The sequence below is a fragment of the Pelobates fuscus genome, chromosome 1 (assembly GCF_036172605.1).
Source record: "Pelobates fuscus isolate aPelFus1 chromosome 1, aPelFus1.pri, whole genome shotgun sequence".
Taxonomy (NCBI): domain Eukaryota; kingdom Metazoa; phylum Chordata; class Amphibia; order Anura; family Pelobatidae; genus Pelobates; species Pelobates fuscus.
Genome location: NC_086317.1, coordinates 122,657,537 through 122,677,988, shown reverse-complemented (window position 1 = coordinate 122,677,988; position 20,452 = coordinate 122,657,537). Strand labels below are relative to the sequence as shown.

General features: G+C 38.7%; 1 protein-coding gene across 3 annotated transcripts in view; it reads left to right on the top strand.

Moving 5' to 3' along the window:
• PHKA2 (phosphorylase kinase regulatory subunit alpha 2) overlaps window positions 1-20,452 on the top strand; it is a 78,236-nt gene that overhangs the window by 19,384 nt on the left and 38,400 nt on the right. For all 3 annotated transcript variants that reach the window (XM_063450189.1, XM_063450188.1, XM_063450187.1), the window contains exons 4-13: window positions 6,534-6,581; window positions 8,017-8,185; window positions 11,143-11,225; window positions 13,457-13,537; window positions 14,522-14,620; window positions 15,622-15,768; window positions 16,291-16,344; window positions 16,636-16,758; window positions 17,884-17,979; window positions 19,227-19,334. In XM_063450189.1, the coding sequence (XP_063306259.1) occupies window positions 6,534-6,581; window positions 8,017-8,185; window positions 11,143-11,225; window positions 13,457-13,537; window positions 14,522-14,620; window positions 15,622-15,768; window positions 16,291-16,344; window positions 16,636-16,758; window positions 17,884-17,979; window positions 19,227-19,334 (1,008 nt within the window). The remainder of the gene's footprint in view (window positions 1-6,533; window positions 6,582-8,016; window positions 8,186-11,142; window positions 11,226-13,456; window positions 13,538-14,521; window positions 14,621-15,621; window positions 15,769-16,290; window positions 16,345-16,635; window positions 16,759-17,883; window positions 17,980-19,226; window positions 19,335-20,452) is intronic.

Sequence of the window (20,452 nt, the reverse complement as noted above, 5' to 3'; positions counted from 1 at the left end):
AAACTTTGACTTTGAATCTTCAGTCAGTGATATATGTATATGGCACATTTGGCATATACTGGAATTCGTACCACAAGCTTGGCCTAACTGCTTATCTTCAGTGCTTAAGTTCACTAATAGCTACATGGAAACTAGTAAACTCCAGCTGAAATGTTTTAACATCTACTGGAAATACTTCCTTTGCAGACTTGATGCTATTATAGCAGTACAGAGAGAACTATTAAGTATTAGAGATGTTCAACAAGCAGGTGTCCACATATTATTGATCATGTATTGTAACACTTTATGATATACAGAAAACACTTTCTCTAAGAGCCTCATTTGCATGCTATTGTCTGGGTTTTCTGTTTTTATTTTGTTCCACTTATATATTTTCTCTATTTAAAATTCCAAAAAGTATTCACACACTGCCTGATTTCCAGTATTTTTGGACATATGTCATGTTACGCGGTTTCAGATCTTCAGAAAAATACAATGTATGACAAACACAAAATCCCCAAAATAAATTTTTTCTCCAACCCTTTTACAAACAATACATTTTTATGTTAACAATGCCCTATAGGTCATTGTAATTACGTCCCTGCACCCCAACCCTTCAAAAAGATTTAAAACAAAAACTTACCTGACATGCAGCGCCAGGCGATGCTCGTAACACTGATCTTCACTCCACTTCCCATATCACTATTCTCAGAGAAAAGGGAGGTACATTTTATTTAAACAATAAATAAAAATTATTTATGTAGTAGTGGGAGGCGGGAGGGAGCAACTACAGGGATGAAGTAAGGGGAAAACTAGAGCCTGTAGGGGGAAATTTTTTACATCTGTGGCCAGCATGCTGTGTGTTTATGACAGATGTAAAATATGCACAAAATTGACATTAGTCAGCCTTAAACAGAGTTCTGGGCTCCCTAAGTCACGTGTACTGAGGGTGCAACTAGCCCCCAGCACACCATGAGAAATAACGCTGGATGTGCGGCGTATCAGGCAGGATCCTACCACCATGACCACTTTAAATCACTGAAGTGGTCATGGTGGTTGGAGTAACCCTTTAACGAAAAAGTTACTCAACACCAGGTGGCTCTATCTGAAAACGTAAATGGCCCCTTGGGTACTCAATCAGCGTTTGGCTTAACTGCATCTGAATGGAGATACAACAGATTTCTCTCCTGTATTCATCTAGAAAGGCACCAGATTTACTTGCTAATTGAAAGATCACAACAACTATGCCCCATGAGCTGTAGTTGCTGGGGAAGGGGGCTGAATAACAGCCTGCAGAAGTTTTTTCTACTCTCCCATGTCACTCAAGTATAAGATATAGGGCTCAATTTAAAATCCTGGTTCTTTCTTACAAATCTCGACATAACACTGCTCCAACCTAGCCAACCTACCTATTATACAATTATGCCTGGTCTATACTTTGTGGAAGACCTGTGTCTATCCTCTGTCCGTACTATTACCTCTGATGCTCACCTTCAAGACTTGTCTAGGGATACACTGTTCCTGTGTTAGACTATCACTCAGTCTCCATTCCTTCAAAAAAATCTTTGCAAATTCTCTGCTTCAGGAAAGAGTATTAATTCAACTTTTAACAGTTTTTCATCTCTGCACCCTGATTCCTCTGCTGCAACTGTCAAAAATAACCTACTTAGCCCTCAGTGAATACTTTTCTAGCAACCTACTTTTCTACCCTAGCCTCACACCCTTTGTGTCACTATACCCCACTACCTCTTGCATGTAAGCTCATTGAGCAGGGCCCTCAACCCCTCTGTTACTGTGCGTTCTACTCATCTGGTTACAAATACGTGTCTGTCAGTCCACCTATTATACAGCACTACAGAATTTGTTGGTGCATTATAAATAATAATAATATGCTTAAATGAAATTGACAAGTTAGTGGGGGAACTATATCTTTATACAACATTATAATTTCCACTAGGACTTCCACAATGTAAAGATGAAATTTAATTTAATATAAGCAGTATTACAACAGTATGTAATGATGCAACTTGTGAAAAATAAAGAAATTAAAAATATATATATATTTTTTTTTAATATAAGCATGTGTCTGCCATGGGGTACTTAAAAGGATCATTGTGCACTAAAAACAACACATGCAATGCATATATATATATATATAGATGTATATATTTGTTGCATTTTCATGCAATTTAAGTATTTTCTTGTGACATGAAAGTGGTCCCCAACCTTTACTGAATCCAAATACAGTCCTATTCATTACACCCACAGCAGGCTGGAAAAATATGCTGATTCATTAAGCTTGGAACAGTGAGAGTTTCTTGGCTGATTAATTGAAAAAAAAAAACATGCAACTGAAAAGTACATTCCTACAGTGGGAAGAAAAATGGCAAAATCCCAAACATGCCTCATATGATTAAACCAGAGTTAAAGAAACTCTATATTGTTAGGAATACAAAGCTGTACTTCTTACACTATAGTCTCCCTCTGCACTATGCCCTGGTAAACTTCTCCCCCTTCCTGCTAGCAAATAAATTATTTAAAACACTTGTTTCACTTACCTGTTTCCAGAGACGAGGTCGGGGTCCTTCTCCTTCGATGTCACCACGATAGAGGAATATAATGCACATCCGTTGTGAGTGCGGTGCTTGCATTAGGCTTTCTTTTTTTTTTTTTTTGTAAATCTTTCTTTTATTATGGCATATACGTCATGGGGTACATAAGAGAAAGAGGAGGCATTGAGGGGTCACATGAGATAATAATATCAAGATGGTGTGCAATGCACCTCAAAGAAAGATTGCCATGTTTTTGTTTTTTTTGTGAAACATTCAAGTAAACAGAGTGGTACAAGCTTGGATAAGAAACAAAAGTAATCAAAATCAGAGTGAACAAGTAGCCCTGTTGCGCCACAACATCGTCTTCAGGGAAGACTGGTATACATTTGCATTCATTGCCATGTCATTAGCTAGCTATGCACAGTTTTATATTATGAAGGTTGATAACAAATCAAATTCTCGCTTATATGAGTAACATAAAGGTCAGAAAGTAGGAGTCAGAGGAGTGACAAAAGGGAGAGCACCTGACATGTATCTGATTCCTAGCATTCAATAGATCATACGTGATATAGGTATGCAAGGGAGTTGTTGCTAGGTAGATTGTTATATACATTTAGTGACACGACAGAGCTAATTCTGTCTCATTAACATGTGTAACATTGCTGAGTGATCTAGCTAAGCAGTCTTAGAAAATTAAACATGTTTAATGGTAACATTGTCAGTCTAAAGGCATTGTTGCTGCACATTCTAAAGCTGTTATGGTCAAGCTAAATAAGACATCTGCTTGTAAGCTTTTGAGGCCACGGCAGCTGGGACAGACGCGTTTGTACTAAGTATAACAGTAGCATGGCATTTATAATTACTGCATTGAGGTGAAAACCACTGGGCTAATCCTCATTCATGTCTAGCTGAACCTTGCTATACATGGGGGAAAACACATTGATACCAGACTTAATAAAAATAACGTGTCAGGCTTTGCGAACCCGGAGCCGGTAAGCTGGGTTAAGTCCCTGGTTCTCGTAGACGGTCATGCAGAATGAGTGCGGGACTTGGGAAGGCCGGTATGTATTGGGACAGTCCACTAAGGGGATCCTGTTGCCAGAGACAGTCCATTGGAACTTGCTGGGGTTCGGTGCCATAGTAGTGGAGCACGGTGGTGTGCACCCGACGGCCTCTCCTGGTTCAGCCGATGCCCACGTGCGGAAAGTTCGTGATGGCGGTAAGGAGTTTACCGGTGTTCTGGAGTGTTCGTGTTGCAGCGAACAGGAGTCTGCCCGGGCTTTCCTGGCACTCAACTCCCCGCTCCACGTTTCTCCCTCTGCACTTCCTGGGTGCTCGTCATCCTGGTGTCGTGTCTCTTCGGCCCGAGGCCTTAGCAGGGGCCTGTACCGCATGTCCATTGACCCCATCAACAGGGTCGGGGGCCCGAGGGTATGCCTGAGCACAGCTATCCCCTCGGGTATATGGGCGGCGTGGGAGGATCACCTCCAGGTAGGCCCCCAGCTCGGAAGAAGGGTACACTGTCCCAGTATCGATTTTCTCCTTGTGAGCGGTGAGGTGTGCCATTCGGCCCTTGGGTGGTCCCCGTGGGTACCCCAGAGTGACTCCGCCAGGCAGGGCTGTTGTAGGGATCGTGACTGTGCGGCAGAGATAGGTGATACGTCTGCCATTAGCCCGCTTTTATCTTCTGCGGGTTTTCTGTGGTAGCGGTTGACCCTTTAGTGTTATGAGGCTATTGTAGTTTGGCTGTCGGCATTTGGGAGGCTGCTGAGGTCGTCGCTCAGTGCGGTTTTGTTTACCTCTGTCTGGCTTCTGTGTAGCTTGTGCCTGTCTCATGCGTTGCTGCAGCTTGAACCAGAAATTGTCAAATATGACCCCCAGGGTGTCCGGAACTAGGCACCTGGGGTCTGCTGTGTCCGATAGCGCTATTGTCTGGCCCATCGTCTCAGTGACTGGTGCATCCGCCATCTTGGGTGGCTCCCGACCCGCTTGATAGTTCCGCCGGGTACACAGAGGCGTTTAGACCGGAGGCAGTACAGGTCTTTGGGAACCGGGATAACCCCCACCGGCGGGGGGGGCGGGGGGGTAGGATGTGTGTGCCCCCTCGTCTGCCAGAGAACCGGGAGAGCGGCCGTCCCTCCTCGGCTCCCACCCGCACAGGCCGCTTGCCGCACGTGGTCCGCCCGGCACCGGAGGACCAAGTGTTTGGTATCCCCGGGTTCAGGTCGGTCTTTTGCACTCGATTAGTGCTGTCAGCAATCTGTGTGCTCGGGTGGTCAGGCGTTGTGCCCGGAATCTTGGGTCCAGACTCGGGAGCCCACTCCTTGTACGTCTTGTCCGTTTGGTAGTCAGGCTCCGCCCGCATTAGGCTTTCTTTATAGAAAAGAAAAACAAGTAGTAGTAAGAGAGGTGAGAACGGACAACAGCTCAATTAGCCGTTAGTTCCCTCTGCACGAGAGATACGGCAACCCCAGACGATCGTTTCAACCTTGTAAGGTATCATCAGTGAGGTATTGCCAATATCCCTCTAGGCACCGTGAGCAAGGGGTCCACGTCTGGATTGCCCTTTAAGCTTAAGGAGAGAAAAACAAGTAGCAAGAGACAACAGCTCAATTAGCCTGCCCTTTGGGGTCTCCTCTCAGATCTCAAGCTGGTTTTAGCTCATCTAGTGCCATTACAGAGAGAACATATCTGAAGCATATCAGACTGGTCCCACCCTTACGGGCAGTCCAAATCTGAAATGCCAGCAAGTGCCCTCTGTACGAGAGATACGGCAACCCAGACGATCGTTTCAACCTTGTAAGGTATCATCAGTGCGGTATTGCCAATATCCTAACGGTTCCTAGGCAATAATTACCTTGCAGGGTTAAGTCCGACAGTCAGTAGAGGGACTTATGTCTCAACGATGCTGGACGTCCTCACGCTCTGCATGAGGACCTCCAGCGTCGCCGGAATCCCCATAGGAAAGCATTGAATAATGCTTTCCAATGGGAGGTCTAATGCGGGCGAACGGCCATTGCCGCGCATGCGCATTAAGTCTTCCCCGCTGATGTCTGCGTGGGAGCGTGGGTGGAGCCTGACCCAGCACTGAGGGAAATCAGGGCTGGATTCAGATGAGTGACTGGGATTTTGCAGTGCTAGGATAACGGGTTAGTTTTCCTGGCACTAGAGAATCCCTTTAAACTCTGTGTGAATTGAAAAAGCATCTTCAAGACAGCCACTAGAGGCAGTCTTAACCCTGCAATGTAAACATTGCAGTTTCTCTAAACCTGTAATGTTTTATATTGCAGTGTTAAAGGGACAGGTTCTGGGTGCCTAATAGTGTGTTTTAAGTTACTCATTCCCAGACGTTTCAAGCATGTTCCATTAGTAAAACACACTTTAAGAATGCTTAATTTTATTTTGTATTCTGCACTTGTTGTATCATACATTGAACCTTATTTGCTAAAGTTCTATTTGCTTTGCATTTGGTAAACTATTAATTCACTTTTAAATTTAATTTGGGTAATGCTGCAATAGGCTGCATAAAATTGCTTGTATATGAATAATGCATTAAAGTTGTGTGTAAACTCAAAAAGAGCAGGGAACATGAAATCTGACTTCTAATGACTTTCAGGGTTTTTTTCAGCTACACCAATATTTTATTGTTTTATGTTACATTATGCAAAGTTCTGCATTGCTATTTTTAGATTATAGTTGCATACATGCTTACATACAGTAGATATGAAGTGACTAACAGCTAGTATGGATCCCTCTATGGGAACAATAATGTGGACTCGATTGTGTTTTGCTAAATATAAGGTATTTTTATTAACTCAAAAATAAATATAGAATAGCACAGTGCATGGGGGGCACTAAAGGAAGAACGCTGTGTTCCTCAAAGAGTCTTGGGTGATTCCAAAATAAACCAAGTGCTGTGCAATATTCAGAGCTCGCTGTATGTTTGTGTAGTAATATCTTACTTGCATCACATGGTAATGTTTGTTGTATTTTTTTCCCCAGAGTGTGGTGAAGCTGATGCGAGGGATTTTGCACTGCATGCTGAGACAGGTAACAGTTTATCCTGTATATATCCAGTTTCACAAATAAATAGTAATTCTTTAAAATATAAATGTAGAAATAATTAAATTTTTTTAAAATATAAACTGCCATAGTGCTTTCTGTAGGAAAAAAAAAAATCAGTTATAGGGAGCACCATCACCAATTAAAAAAAAAAAAAGTTTTATTTTATTTCATACATTGCTTTTAGATCCTTATACAAAAAGAAAGAGTGTTATCCAGCAATATATAGAGAAACTATTATAACACTACAGTCCAATTCTAATATTAAAGGGACACTATAGTCACCCAAACCACTTCAGCTCAATGAAGTGGTCTGGGTGCCAGGTCCCTCAGGTTTTAACCCTGCAGATGCAAACATAGCAGTTTCAGAGAAACTGCTATGTTTACATTTGGGGTTAATCCAGCCTCTAGTGGCTGTCTTCCGGACAGCCGCTAGAGGCGCATCTGTGACGCTGGAGGCGAATTTTGTCTCCATCGCACAGAGCGTCCAAAGGAAAGCATTAAGAAATGCTTTCGTATGGACACTTTGAATGCGCGCGCGTCACTTGCCATGCATGCGTATTCGGCTCCAGTGACGTCGGACGGGGGAGCTGACGTCGACAGGGGAGGAGAGGTCACCAGCGCCGAGCGAGCCCGGCGCTGGATTAAGGTAAGTGGCTGAAGGGATTTTAACCCCTTCAGCGCCACGGGAGGGGGACCCTGAGGGTTGGGGTACCCTCAGGGCACTATAGTGTCAGGAAAACCGCTTTGTTTTCCTGACACTATAGTGATCCTTTAAAAAAATAATGTAACAATGTTCACAAAATAACATTATTTTAGATGAAAGATATTACGGGAATGCCAATACACTTATACCTAAGGAATACATTCATCACTAATGTGCCATATTTCATGTATGGCTCAGTTCAGTTTAACTTTTGTTTTGTGACACTCTGTAGGTAGAGAAGGATTAAGATCCCATGGGGCCCTAGAGAGTTTAATAGTTTGGGGGCTTCTTCATGGTTCTAGAGCCCCTGTTTAACTCCAGTGCCCAGTGGGTGGGCACCTACTGTCACCTTCTGATTAATCCTGCTCTGTCTGTAGGTACCCTTCAAAATGCAAAACAAGTGGCAGAATCCTTAGTGAAAGGAGAGTAAATAGAGAATATTGATAAAAAATAAATTACTACTTTATGAACCTGCAAATAAAAATATGAACTCTACAATGCGCACACATATAACATGAATTAAATTGTTGCTCTACATGAAAAAAAAAAAAGTATCTACTGCAGACTTCACCCACCTGTTGCAAATTAAAATAAATGGTCTATTACTTGCCTTGACCCCAACACAATTTCCAAAAATCCCTCAAGTTATATTTTATAAATAAGATATATTGTACAGTTTTCTTTGCTGTTGATAGTGTCATTCTTTGTGTTCGTTAGGTGGATAAAGTGGAAATGTTCAAACACACACAAAGTACAAAAGATTGTCTGCATGCCAAGTATAACACAGCAACGTGCAGTACTATAGTCGGGGACGACCAATGGGGTCATCTACAGGTGGATGCTACCTCCCTCTTCCTGCTGTGCCTGGCTCAGATGACGGCTGCAGGTAAAAGCCAAATATTAGGTTTCAGCTTGTAGGCCCCACGCCAGGTACAATATTGTGTTGGATCAGCATTTATTGATTGCAGTTTTAAACTTACTCACCTGTGAACTTAGCCACCAAGTGGTGATTCTAATTACTTGTTGCACATTCTTAGTCAACACATTTAAGTTTAATATGTTTACCAGTTCAATATTTATGAAAATGATACACAATGCACATGGCTCCATTGTCAAGCATTAGTATAAAAAAAACTATTGGAGTGACTTAGCATTTTTCCTCTTTGCTTATTGAATGTATTTATTTTAATATCCATCCTTTCAATGTAGTCTGAATGGTTCTGATATGTTTTACGACAGATGATTTAGCACAGACATTTGAACATTTTTTTTTTTTTGGCATAATTAACCCTGACTGTTAACCCTAACCTCTTTTCCTAATGTCCAACCCTTACCTGATGCATCCTAATTTCATAATTAATTCCAACAGTCCTCATTGCTTATACCTATCCTTGACCTCAAAGCTAGTAACCATTAAAATAAACCTCTAGCCTAAACCAATAGATAACCTTAAACCGTGTGTAGAAATTGTGCTTGTTTTTTACAAATCGGATTATTCTTGCGAGTATTCAAATATTATTCAGGGTAAATCAACCTCACAAAAATGACAACACAAGCTTGTTCTCCAGCATTGATGTAGTCTTCATAACAGTAATAGCTCATGAATGAATCTGTGAAGGTGGGGGGATCGGAGAGGCAAAATGAAAAATATACACAAACCAAGCACCATTAACTTTAACCCCTTAAGGACCAAACTTCTGGAATAAAAGGGGATTATGACGTGTCACACATGTCATGTGTCCTTAAGGGGTTAAATATTACAAGGATCCCTCTAATTAGCCAGATTTACCTTACCAGCTTGGATAAAATTCAAGAAGACAGGGCAAGTTCTTATTTTTGTTCCTTAGCTTGCAAGTATATCCTGCCCCCAGATTTGATTTTATTGTTTTGCATGCATTGGGGCATATCTGTAATTGTGAACACTATCTTTAAAATATTAATTTTATTGACAAACATTTTTTAAAATATGAATTAGTCTCTCAAATAGTGTTTTCGTAGAGATTGTAGCTGTATTAATCTAGTAATGCAATGTAAAATAACAGATTAAATGATTACAATAGATAATAGATACTAATTTAATCTACAAAATAACTTGTGATTTGCTGGTCTTGCATATAGGTAAATATTTTCATAGAGACAGAAATTGCATTATTTGCTTCTTTTCTTTACTTTAACACGATTTTGATATTGTTAACTTGGTGCAGCTCGTCCATCAGTTCTGTGGGCAATTGTGTAGTTTATTGTCAAGTATTTCTCTGCAGAAAACTTTCCCTATGTCATGAATCCTTCAGAGCTAGTTACATTTAACATGACAGCACAGAGAATTATGGCTTTTATTGCTTGGAGTGTAGAGACTCCCATGCACAGTTTATGCAGGGAAACAACGACGGATCCTACTTTATCTGTAAACTGAACTGACCCTAAAATGCTATAAAATTAATCGGTAGAATGTTCAATCCCACAGATATTATGTGACGAGCCACAGGATAATCTCCAACTAAGATCTAGATTCCACTCTGTCCGCAAGACCCAGTCGAAAATTGACTGATTTCAGCTGATATTTTTATTGAATTATGACTGGATTTAACTCCACTCAAAATTCTTGCAGCTGAACATGATAAATGGGTCAACTGTTCTAAAAAAACAAAAACATGCAACAAATATGCTGACTAACCCTGTTTGTCATTAAACAAGAAATTGAATAAAACATTAATACAAGGGAAGCATTAAACCAACCCCATGAGCCCACTCGCCGTGCTGGGAATAGGGGCATGTCCACTAAACAGATAGCAACCAGTGGTTTATTTCACGGACTGGGAAGAGGGGGACATTAGGTCAGCCCCAGTTTATTAATATTAGTGTCCCCCATCCACCACACACGGGTGTGAGCTGGGCATTACATTAGGTACACATTTAATAATCCCCATCTGCCATGGGTGGGTCAGGTTAAGAATTATTAAAATCAGAGACAGGGGGCTGGGATTTGATAATATCTCTCCCCTTTATTTTAATTAGAACACTACCTGCTGACTGTGGGTGTGGGGGGCAGGCACTAGGATTCCCCCGTGCCCTTTTAATATAATAGCCCCCACTCGCTAACTATGGGTGGGAGTACAGGAATGGACAGTGATCTGTCCCCCCCCCACATTTTTTACATTGAATCCTCCTCCCAATGCCCATGGATAAAAAGACGGGGAAGCGGGTAGGGACATGTGCCCCGTTCTTTCCTGTATGTTGTTTTTATTATTTATAAAGTGCCAACAAGTTTTATAGCACTGTACTATAGGTGGATTAACAGACAAGTATTTGCAACAAGACAATTTGAATGTACAGGAACAAAGGGTGTTGAGGGCCCTGCTCAAACAATCTTACATTCTAGGCATGTTATTAGTAACTACTAGGCAGCAATAACTGCCTGGTCGCTAGTATTTTATGACCATACAAAAGTAACAATGTAAAATGTCCTCGCATTAAAAACATTAAAGGGTTGATTCAGGCTTATTCTTCAGCCTTATGTAATGGTATAAGCTAATTCTACACGGTTGATAATTATTTTGCAAATGAGTTTGTTTTTTGTTTGTTGTGTTTTGCACGTGGGAGCATGTCACTTGAACGTCTGTTTACTAAACCAAAAATTGTTGAATTGCAGAGTTTACTCCAATAAAATTAATCCATTGGCTATTATTGCGTAAACTTGCAAGTTCCTCACATCTGCGAGTTTAGACCATAAAGCTCATTGTGTCTGTCGTCGTAAAGAAACACACGGTAAAATTTGTAGAAGAAATGTATCAAGTTCTGTGCTACCTAGGATAATAACCATGGATTTTATTTTACATTCTTCAGGACTCCGTATTGTGTTTACTCTGGATGAAGTGTCCTTCATACAGAACCTTGTATTTTATATTGAAGCTGCTTATAAAGTTGCTGTAAGTATATCACCCCAAATGTACATATTTACTTAAAGCATACAAAGGTCAGCAGTTGAAACAGAAGAAATGTACAAAATGTCCTTGAAAATTTCAAAAACTTCATGTATCGACTCAGATTTTTTACACTAAAAGATATGTACACATTACATCGTTACATAGCTGAAAAGAGACTTGTCACTTCTGTACTTTGACCAATCTCTCCATTTTCATTATGTATTGAAATTCTGTAACTAGCAATGTTGCAAATGTACATCTCCTAAATGTAACATGCATACCATCATGTCATAATGATACAGAGATTAAAGAGGTAAATTACTTGTATATACCTTTTACTGAAATTCAAGAAATAGCGTGACATTCAAAATGTTTCATCTTAAAGGCTCCACCAGCCAAAGACAAATGAAAATATTTTAAAACGACTAGTTAGTAGCTATACCCCGAATGAAAACATACATACATTTTAATTATGCATTTTGTTATTGGAGGTATATCTAAAAACAGCTTCCAGAAAGCTTTTTTGTGGGTAGTGGTACTTTTAAATATAGATAACCACAAACAATACAAAACTTCGGGATACGGCTGAGAATGATTCTAAAAGGAACATAGAAAAATATACAAAATAGTGAAGTACAATTAGCACATCTTATGCGCTATATATGAATGCACTCACAGGATTGTGTAGAATATATCGCTCATAGGGTGCCTCCCCCGATAGATATGGGGGGCTGGTGGTCCGTTTGGACTTCAAACGGGTAACGGTAGAAAAAATATGCTTTTATTGATAAAAGGTGAATAATCACCATCAATAAAATATAATAAAAAGTTTTGTATTGCTTGTGGTTATCTATATATGAAAAGGTCGTCTTCTTTGGGTAACGATCTTGGGAGGCTGCATTATAACATTTGAGCTAAGTATTTGTGTATATATTTCACTACAATTACTATTTATAGTAGTGTTTATATTGCATTGTACCATTTGTACTTTTAAATATAACTATAACCATATGATCTCCCTTCCACAAGCGATTTTATGCTGAGAAATTCAGAATTTGTTTCCAGTCAAAAAATGTAATGGAAAACATTGTATTGTAGCATCATTTGCAGGGTGACAGGAAGTCCCCATATTGATATTGCTGTAACAAACTGGCATCCGTTACACCAGGGCTACCCAACAGGTAGATCCCCAGATGTTGTTGAACTACAACTCCCATGATGCTTTGCATGCCTTTAGAATGACAAAGCATCATGTGAGTTGTAGTTCTAAAACATCTGGGAATCTACCTGTTGGACAGCCCTGCGTTACATGATCATAGCAAATACCCTGACAAACTTACTGGATCAGTCTGTTAATACTTTACAAGGTGGAACAATTCTTATAGTATAAATGTTGATGGGATTATCCAAAAAGCAATTTAACCCCTTAAGGACCAAACTTCTGGAATAAAAGGGAATCATGACATGTCACACATGTCATGTGTCCTTAAGGGGTTAAAGGGGCACTATAGTGTCAGGAACACAAATGTGTAATCCTGACAGTATAGTTCTAAAACCACCCTTTACGTTGTCGGCCACCCTTACCTCTGGTGAGAAAGGTGATTTACTCCTCCCCTTTTTAGTCCACCTCTTTGACTCACATCAATAGAATTGCCATAGGAAAGCATTGGATCGGCTGAGATTGTCAATTCTGATGATCTCAGCCAAGAAGGTAGGGAGGGGGCGCCACCAAATGCTGCCCTGGCCAATAAGCATCTCCTCAAAGAGATGCACTTGAGCACCTCTAGTGGTCTTTTTGAGGAGTGGACACAAGAGTTGTCCCTAGCCTGTAATGTCTCTGAAAAGGCTGTGTTTACATTAAAAAGCCTGCAGGAACTGACTATACTCACAGAACAACCGCATTAAGCTGTATTTGTTCTGGAGACTATAGTGTCCTTTTAAGCTTTTTTATGAAATTACCTCAAATCAATATCTAGTGATATAATCCTATTATTAAGATAGTGGATCAATGATTTATATTCCGACACAAGATGTAGCCACAAAAGCAATGCAAACACATGTAAATGATTAATACAACAAAGCTTACAGTAAAAATTACAATGTTGTAGCTTAAAGCATTACAGACAATTCACCTATTGAGGATGATGTACAAATGTACAATACAGTAAGGCAGGACCTTTAAATGTACACTACAATACATGTCTCAGTGATTTCTTTCATATTATGTTTCTCAGGATTATGGAATGTGGGAAAGAGGAGACAAAACAAACCAAGGAATTCCAGAACTCAATGCCAGCTCTGTGGGAATGGCCAAAGTAAGAGTACATTTTATAATATTAACACTGGGCTTCATTCACTAAACGGTGAATTGTGTTGAATTCCAAATTCACTCTAAAATATCCAAGCTGTGAGTTTGGCCTAAATTTCACAATCCTTTCAATTTAATACAATTCTCAGTTTAGTATATAAACCGTTTATATATTTAAAACCTAAAATATCAAGATTCACTGCATGGCAACAGTGGCTCTTGCTTGCTTGTGTTATTGTCACATATTATTAGTATCGGACAACATGTTAATATGCACCATGACAAAAATCATATTGATGGTTGTGGAAAACCATAGTAACCACACATACTTATCACTGGCCTATGGACTAAGCTTTTCATTTTGATTGATTGATGGCAGTTAACAACCCATGCGCTAAATTCAATAAGAAATCCATCTATAGTATGCAATATTTCCTCTTTATTTCACAAGGTCTGGGATCCGTGGCCTTGTTATAAAGATAGCCATTAAACATGATCACAGAACGGGGTGTATGCTCCCCAATAGTAACGTATAAACATCTTTGTAATGTATGCAATGTTACAAATAAAAAAACAATAGCTGCTGTACAATTAATTCAGCTAAACTGTTTTGGTCGAAAAGGTTTCTTCTCCACAATTCATTGTTTTAACACATTCACTGCCAAGTTCTCTGCAAGCAAATGGCCAACACAATTATTATTTTTTTTTCTGGAAAGGAACTACTAATAAATAGCAAATTATATGATGTCAAGTGGCACTATCTTTATTGACCATTGGCTTACAAACAGTAAAACTACTAACTACAAGTTATTAAAATATTGAAAAATGAGTATTCAAGGCATATGGGTACATACATTCGCCATCTGGGAAGGAGTTAAAAATAAACTTCTTTGGCATTCTATTATATTGTCTTAGTTTTAAAAAAAAAAATGTATTAATTTTTATTTGTGACTAGTTCAAAACATTTCCTTATTTTCATGTGTATTTTAAGGCTGCACTGGAAGCTATAGATGAACTTGACCTGTTCGGAGCCCATGGCGGACCAAAATCCGTAATTCATGTCCTCCCTGATGATGTGGAGCATTGTCAAGTAAGTTGAATTTGATTTAGTGATATATTTCCTTAGTGACTGAAGTATGAGTAATATATGTCTTTATATTTTTAATGAAATTAAGCAATTGATCAATAGGTGTACAGCAACATCATCATATCTGACGAGTAAAAAGCCAAAGAGTAACAGACCACAATGCAATCAATGAATAAAATAATGAAATTGTTTTGCAATCACTAAATGTCCTTACCATACAAGATACATCAGTAAATCTGGAAAGTGTTTACTAGCAAATAATAGATGTCACCATGCACAATATTATAGCTTATCATTATTAATATTATTTGTAAAGCACCAACCAATTCCACAGCCCGTGTAATGGGTAGAGAAAATATATATGAAATTGAGACAAGCTTTTTTTGGTTTATATTAATTTTTATAAATAATTACTTAAAGGAACATTCCAAGCACCATAAACACTTCAGCCGACTGTAGGGGTTATGGTCCTGGAAATGCCTTTGAGCTCCCCTGTTGTAAAGTGTCAAACTCTTTTGAACTATTTGACTTCTTACTAGGGTCTGCTGGGCACTGTTCTCTGCCTCCACTCCCAACACCGGAGAGCTGGAAGTTCCTAACCTAGAATCTGTTCCTAACCTGGAATCCCTAGCCCTGTAAATAATGCTTGGGAACATTTTTGGTTGTTGAGACAGGGAGCAGAACCTGATGGATCCCAGGTCAGAAGTCAAACTTTTTATAAACCGTTTGACTCACTCCTTACAATGGGGGACTTAAATACACTCCTGGCACTATAGCCACTAAAGCAAAATCTTTTTTTATGTGAGGTTCTTCATTTTAATACATTGCTGTGTACTTTCTCCCTACTCCTATGTTAATAAGATTTTCTGATGGGAGGGATGATAAGTCTTTTGCAGAATTTACTTCTTTATTTGCATGGGTTAAGAATCTAAACATGAAATGTTAAATATAAACTATGTGTTTTAAAGTTAAAGTAGATGGACTTTGTGCTTGTTGTTTTATAGTCTATCCTTTACTCCATGCTGCCACGAGCTTCCACTTCAAAGGAGATTGATGCTGGTCTCCTCTCCATCATTTCATATCCAGCATTTGCCGTAGAAGATATGGCCCTGGTCAATGTTACCAAGAATGAAATCATCACAAAGCTTCAAGTAAGATTCCATTTAATCGACACATATTGGTACAGATTTTATATATTCTTTCAATTAGTTTAATTTTACTTATAATGATGCATAATCAATCATATCACTTCCAAATCAGGGTTAGCCTTTACATTGTGTGAATAGTACAATAACTACAAGTGATCAGTTAAGGTTTAATAGGCCTAGTTAGCCTGCATAGCAGAGATTTCTTCTGGTATGACGTTTATGCAAAGTGGTATGTGCATCTGTTAGTGTTCTTTAATTTATATCTACGTATGTGAGATCTTCTGCTTTACCCTCCTCGTCTTTCCACCCACAGTTAGAGTATGATACTGTGTAAGTAACATTATAAAGAATGCAGAATCTATGTTTACTCTAGAAACTGAGATGCATCATGATGAGAACACCGAATGCCAGCCTTGGCACGATTTTGCAACTCCACGCTTCTGAATTCTCAATTACTTATTTTAGCATGGTTCGTTATATGATTGTGCTGATTTTGTATTTTTTTTTGTCTTCTTTTGAATTTAGGGGAAATATGGATGCTGCCGTTTTCTCAGAGATGGTTATAAAACACCAAGAGAGGTAAAAACAACAATCATTAATTACCAATATAATTTGTGACATACCAAATATATAAAAACAATAGAGATCACGGTGTGCTTAGCCATTGTGATATATCCATACATCAATATTGACATAAAAGATGCAATTTATTCCATTTTGTTTGCTTTGGTTTTTTTAATTCAGCGTTTTATTGATTTGTGTAGTTTATACATGCTTAGATGCATGCATAACGGTTTTTAATGAGAAGAGACTACATGGACTGCACATTTATGCATGTTTTTAAAAATATGCAACTGAATTATTTTCTAGGATCCAAACCGATTGCACTACGACTCCACAGAGCTCAAATTATTTGAGAATATAGAATGTGAGTGGCCAGTGTTCTGGACCTACTTAGTGATTGATGGAGTTTTCAATGGAGACAATGTTCAGGTAATGAGAAAGTTGAACACAATCAAAAGAACTTAAAATAATACACCATTACTTAAACATTGTAGAGTATTGAGGTATAAACATTGCAACTGTCTGCTTAGTGGGAATTCTATAGTACATAATCAGAACTCAAAATTTCTACTTGCTAGTAGCCATTGGCAAGTAAAAGTTTAGCCCTTGTCAATAGTAATTCACATTATTTTTGCATAAACATTTCAAATGATTTTTAAAAAATATTAAAATGTTAAAAAAAATATATCATATATAAAAAAATATATAAATGTATCAAAAGATATTCTGAAGAAGCTCATTTATTGTTACATCAGGTAAATTGTCAAACCAGTTGCAAATGGGTTGACTAGTTACTTTGGGAGTGTGCTAAAACACTCCTGGGACCATAACTACTATGGTGGGCTCCAGTGGTTATTGTGCATGGAGTGTTCCTTTAACACTAGAGAATAGCAGACCTATCCAGATAACAGCACCCATACATTTTAACCAAGGTACATTTCTGATAAAACATTGAATTGCTGTAGTTGTAGCGCATGGGTAGACAACCTTCGTACACTTCAGATGTAGCCCATAATATCTGGAGTGCTGAAGGTTGCCTGCCCCACTGTTAGAGGATGTCTCTATCTTGTGATTCTATTACTACTTCTGGTATGTAAACTAATCACCCTGTCAGTTTATGTGTGTAATATTTTGTCCTATATTAAATTAACAGGTTTTTGTCAATCAATGATAGGCTTTATTTTTTATTCTTCTCTTCAATAAATGTGCTTTTAATATTTCATTATGTAGTAGTCCGCAACATATCTTCTTACCTAAATTCTCTATGTGGGCAAGTTGCCACATTTTACCATTAAATTGTGAATAGATGAGTTAAGGATAATACACCAAGGCTTTGATTTAATAAGCTTTGTAAATTATTCAATACTGTTAGCAAGACGTTCCAAATGTTATATCTACAACAAGTCCCAGTTATTCGATTTTAATGGTGACTTCTGTAGATGAATCATTAGGAATTTCTTTCTAACAGTATTGAATCGTTTGTAAAGCTTACTAAAAATCGAGGCCCATATAAGGAAATGCCATTTTATTAAATATTTGTGTTTTATGCCTAAGGTGCAAGAATACAGGGAGGCTTTGGAAGGAATAATTATTAGAGGAAAGAATGGCATTCACCTTATTCCAGAACTGTATGCTGTCCCATTTAACAAGGTAATACACCTGTTAGACACTTATGAATAAGGTATTTCTGTGCTTTAGTATAATGTATATTATACAGTGTCATTGTTTTTTTTTTATATTCTTTATTTTTATTGTGCAATTAAGTAAAAATAGGCTTGTGATGACAGCATGGACAAGCATCGAAGTTACTTACATGTGACTACATTGCCTTGGCAGGAGATAAATGCACATTTTTAAGAAATTAGTGAACTTAGTATCAAGCAAAACCTGCCCAGACTAACTTGTCTGTATGTAGATCAGGTGCTGTTCGTGTTAACAAAGAAAGCTAGTTAGTCATCGATATCGTATGAGAGTAAGCATATAGATATTAATACGAAGACCTAAAACAATATTGTGTAGACTAAATGAAAAGAGTTAGTCGCTTTAACTCAGGCTGAACATGCTGGGCTATAAGGTAGCTTGCATATGATTTTCTATCTAGTCATAAAGATTGTCATGTGGATAGCATCAGACATATTGCTCAAAAAGGAACCACTGTTTTTAGGTCACTGTAACTTTATCTCAGCAGCCTCATGATAAACAAGAATGGAGGATAATAGTAAGAGAAGAAAGGAAAAAAAAAGGGGGAGAAAACAAAAGATTTGGAGTATACAGATGATTATATAACTACTATTGAATTGAGCCAGAGTAAAGTAAATAGAAGTTGGGTAGTAAGGGCTATATGTAATTGAGAGTCCCAAGTCAACCTATTCCCTCACTCAGAGGAAGCATGCTGAAGGTTGGGAATACATTGATGAGGTTGACTGCGCTGTGGTGAGGTCTGGCAGCCCTGTTGCCCCAGGCTAAAAGAAAGACTGGCATCCTTGTTCCACGGAATAGTGGAGACCGAGATGACCCCCACCAGCCCGGGGAGGGTGGGGTGGTGAGGAACGGGACACCGTAGGATCTCAGCAGGGATGTAATGACAAGCAGGACAGGAGAACAGCCACCACGCTTGGTGCACTCACTAGTTACACTGTTATTTCTTTTGAGTAGACCACTCTTCATTTTCCTGATAAAATAAGTCTTATTTTTAATTTTGTAATATTAGGTTTATTTTACTGGCCATATACTCCCAATCAAAGTATTTTAATAGTTTAGTTGTTTTAATTAGCTGTTCTGCACTGGTCAGTATGCTTAGTAATATGCTTAACAGAAATGACAATATCTATGTTTAGCTTAGAATGCTGCCAAACATAAAAATTTTAATGATTTGCCATTCTTTGCTTTGCTTACAGATTGATGAAGAATATCACAGCCCCCATACTGTTGACCGTGTTCCTTTGGGAAAGACACCACATATGTGGGGACAGTCTCTCTACATCCTGGGATCACTTTTAGCTGAGGTAATATCTGTGAACTATTACAAGTGAGCTATGTAATTATTCATTGAGGAACAAACATGTGTATGGAAATGCCTGAATTTGAAGGACAGGCAGTAAGCTTTAATATTTATAAGCCCACGTGTACATTATTGTGAAATTGCCTACATGTGTGTAAACTACAGTTAAACCCTCAGGTATCAACTGCGCATTATTTTTCCCAAGTGACTTGGTAGGAGCTTTAAAAAAACAACTGTCAGCAAAAATTATTTCAGAGTTTTCAGTTTTACCTTTAATGAAACTTAAAAGGACACTATAGTCACCAGAACCACTACAGCTTAATGTAGTGGTTCTGGTGTCTATAGCCTGTCCTTGCAGGCTTATTAATATAAACACTGCCTAGGAACATCTCTAGGGGCAGACACTCAAATGGCTACTAGAGGTCCTTCTTGGGTCAGTACTGTAAGTGTGCAGCACTGGCCTTCAGCGTCTCCATCCTCTGCATGGAGATGCTGAACATTCCCCATAGAGATGCATTGAGATGCTGATTGGCGCAGCCTGGTGTTTTACCACTTATGCACAATTGCCTCCCAATGCTTTCCTGTGGAAAAATATTGGGATGGGTGAGACCATCATGTTTTGATGATCTCAGCCATGGAGGCAGTGCCAGCTGTGGAGAGACCGGTGCCGTGTGGGATAAAAGATACGTTTAAACTCCTTATTTCTCCACGGATGTGTGCCGGACACCTAAATAGCTAGTTTAACACTATTGTATCAGAAATATGTGTGTGTTACTGACACTATAGTGTTCCTTTAACTATATTTTATTATGCAGATTGATATATTTTTTTTAATCTGGCTGAGCAGCCATGTTGGGTCAGAGTCTACAGTTATCCGATGTAACTGCTGCTCAACCTAACTTGCTTGCTGCTGCTATTGTTCTGTGAGTTCTGTGTGAAGCTGCAGCAGCAGGCAAGTTAGGATGAGCAGCAGTTGGTCAGATAACAGTAGAGTCTGACCCAACATGGCTGCTCTGTCAAAGTATAAATTTTCTTTAAAAAATAAATATACTCGATATTTTTTCTTCATTAACTTTAAGAAACTTTAAATAACAAGAAGTGAAAATGTAATTACTGATGTCC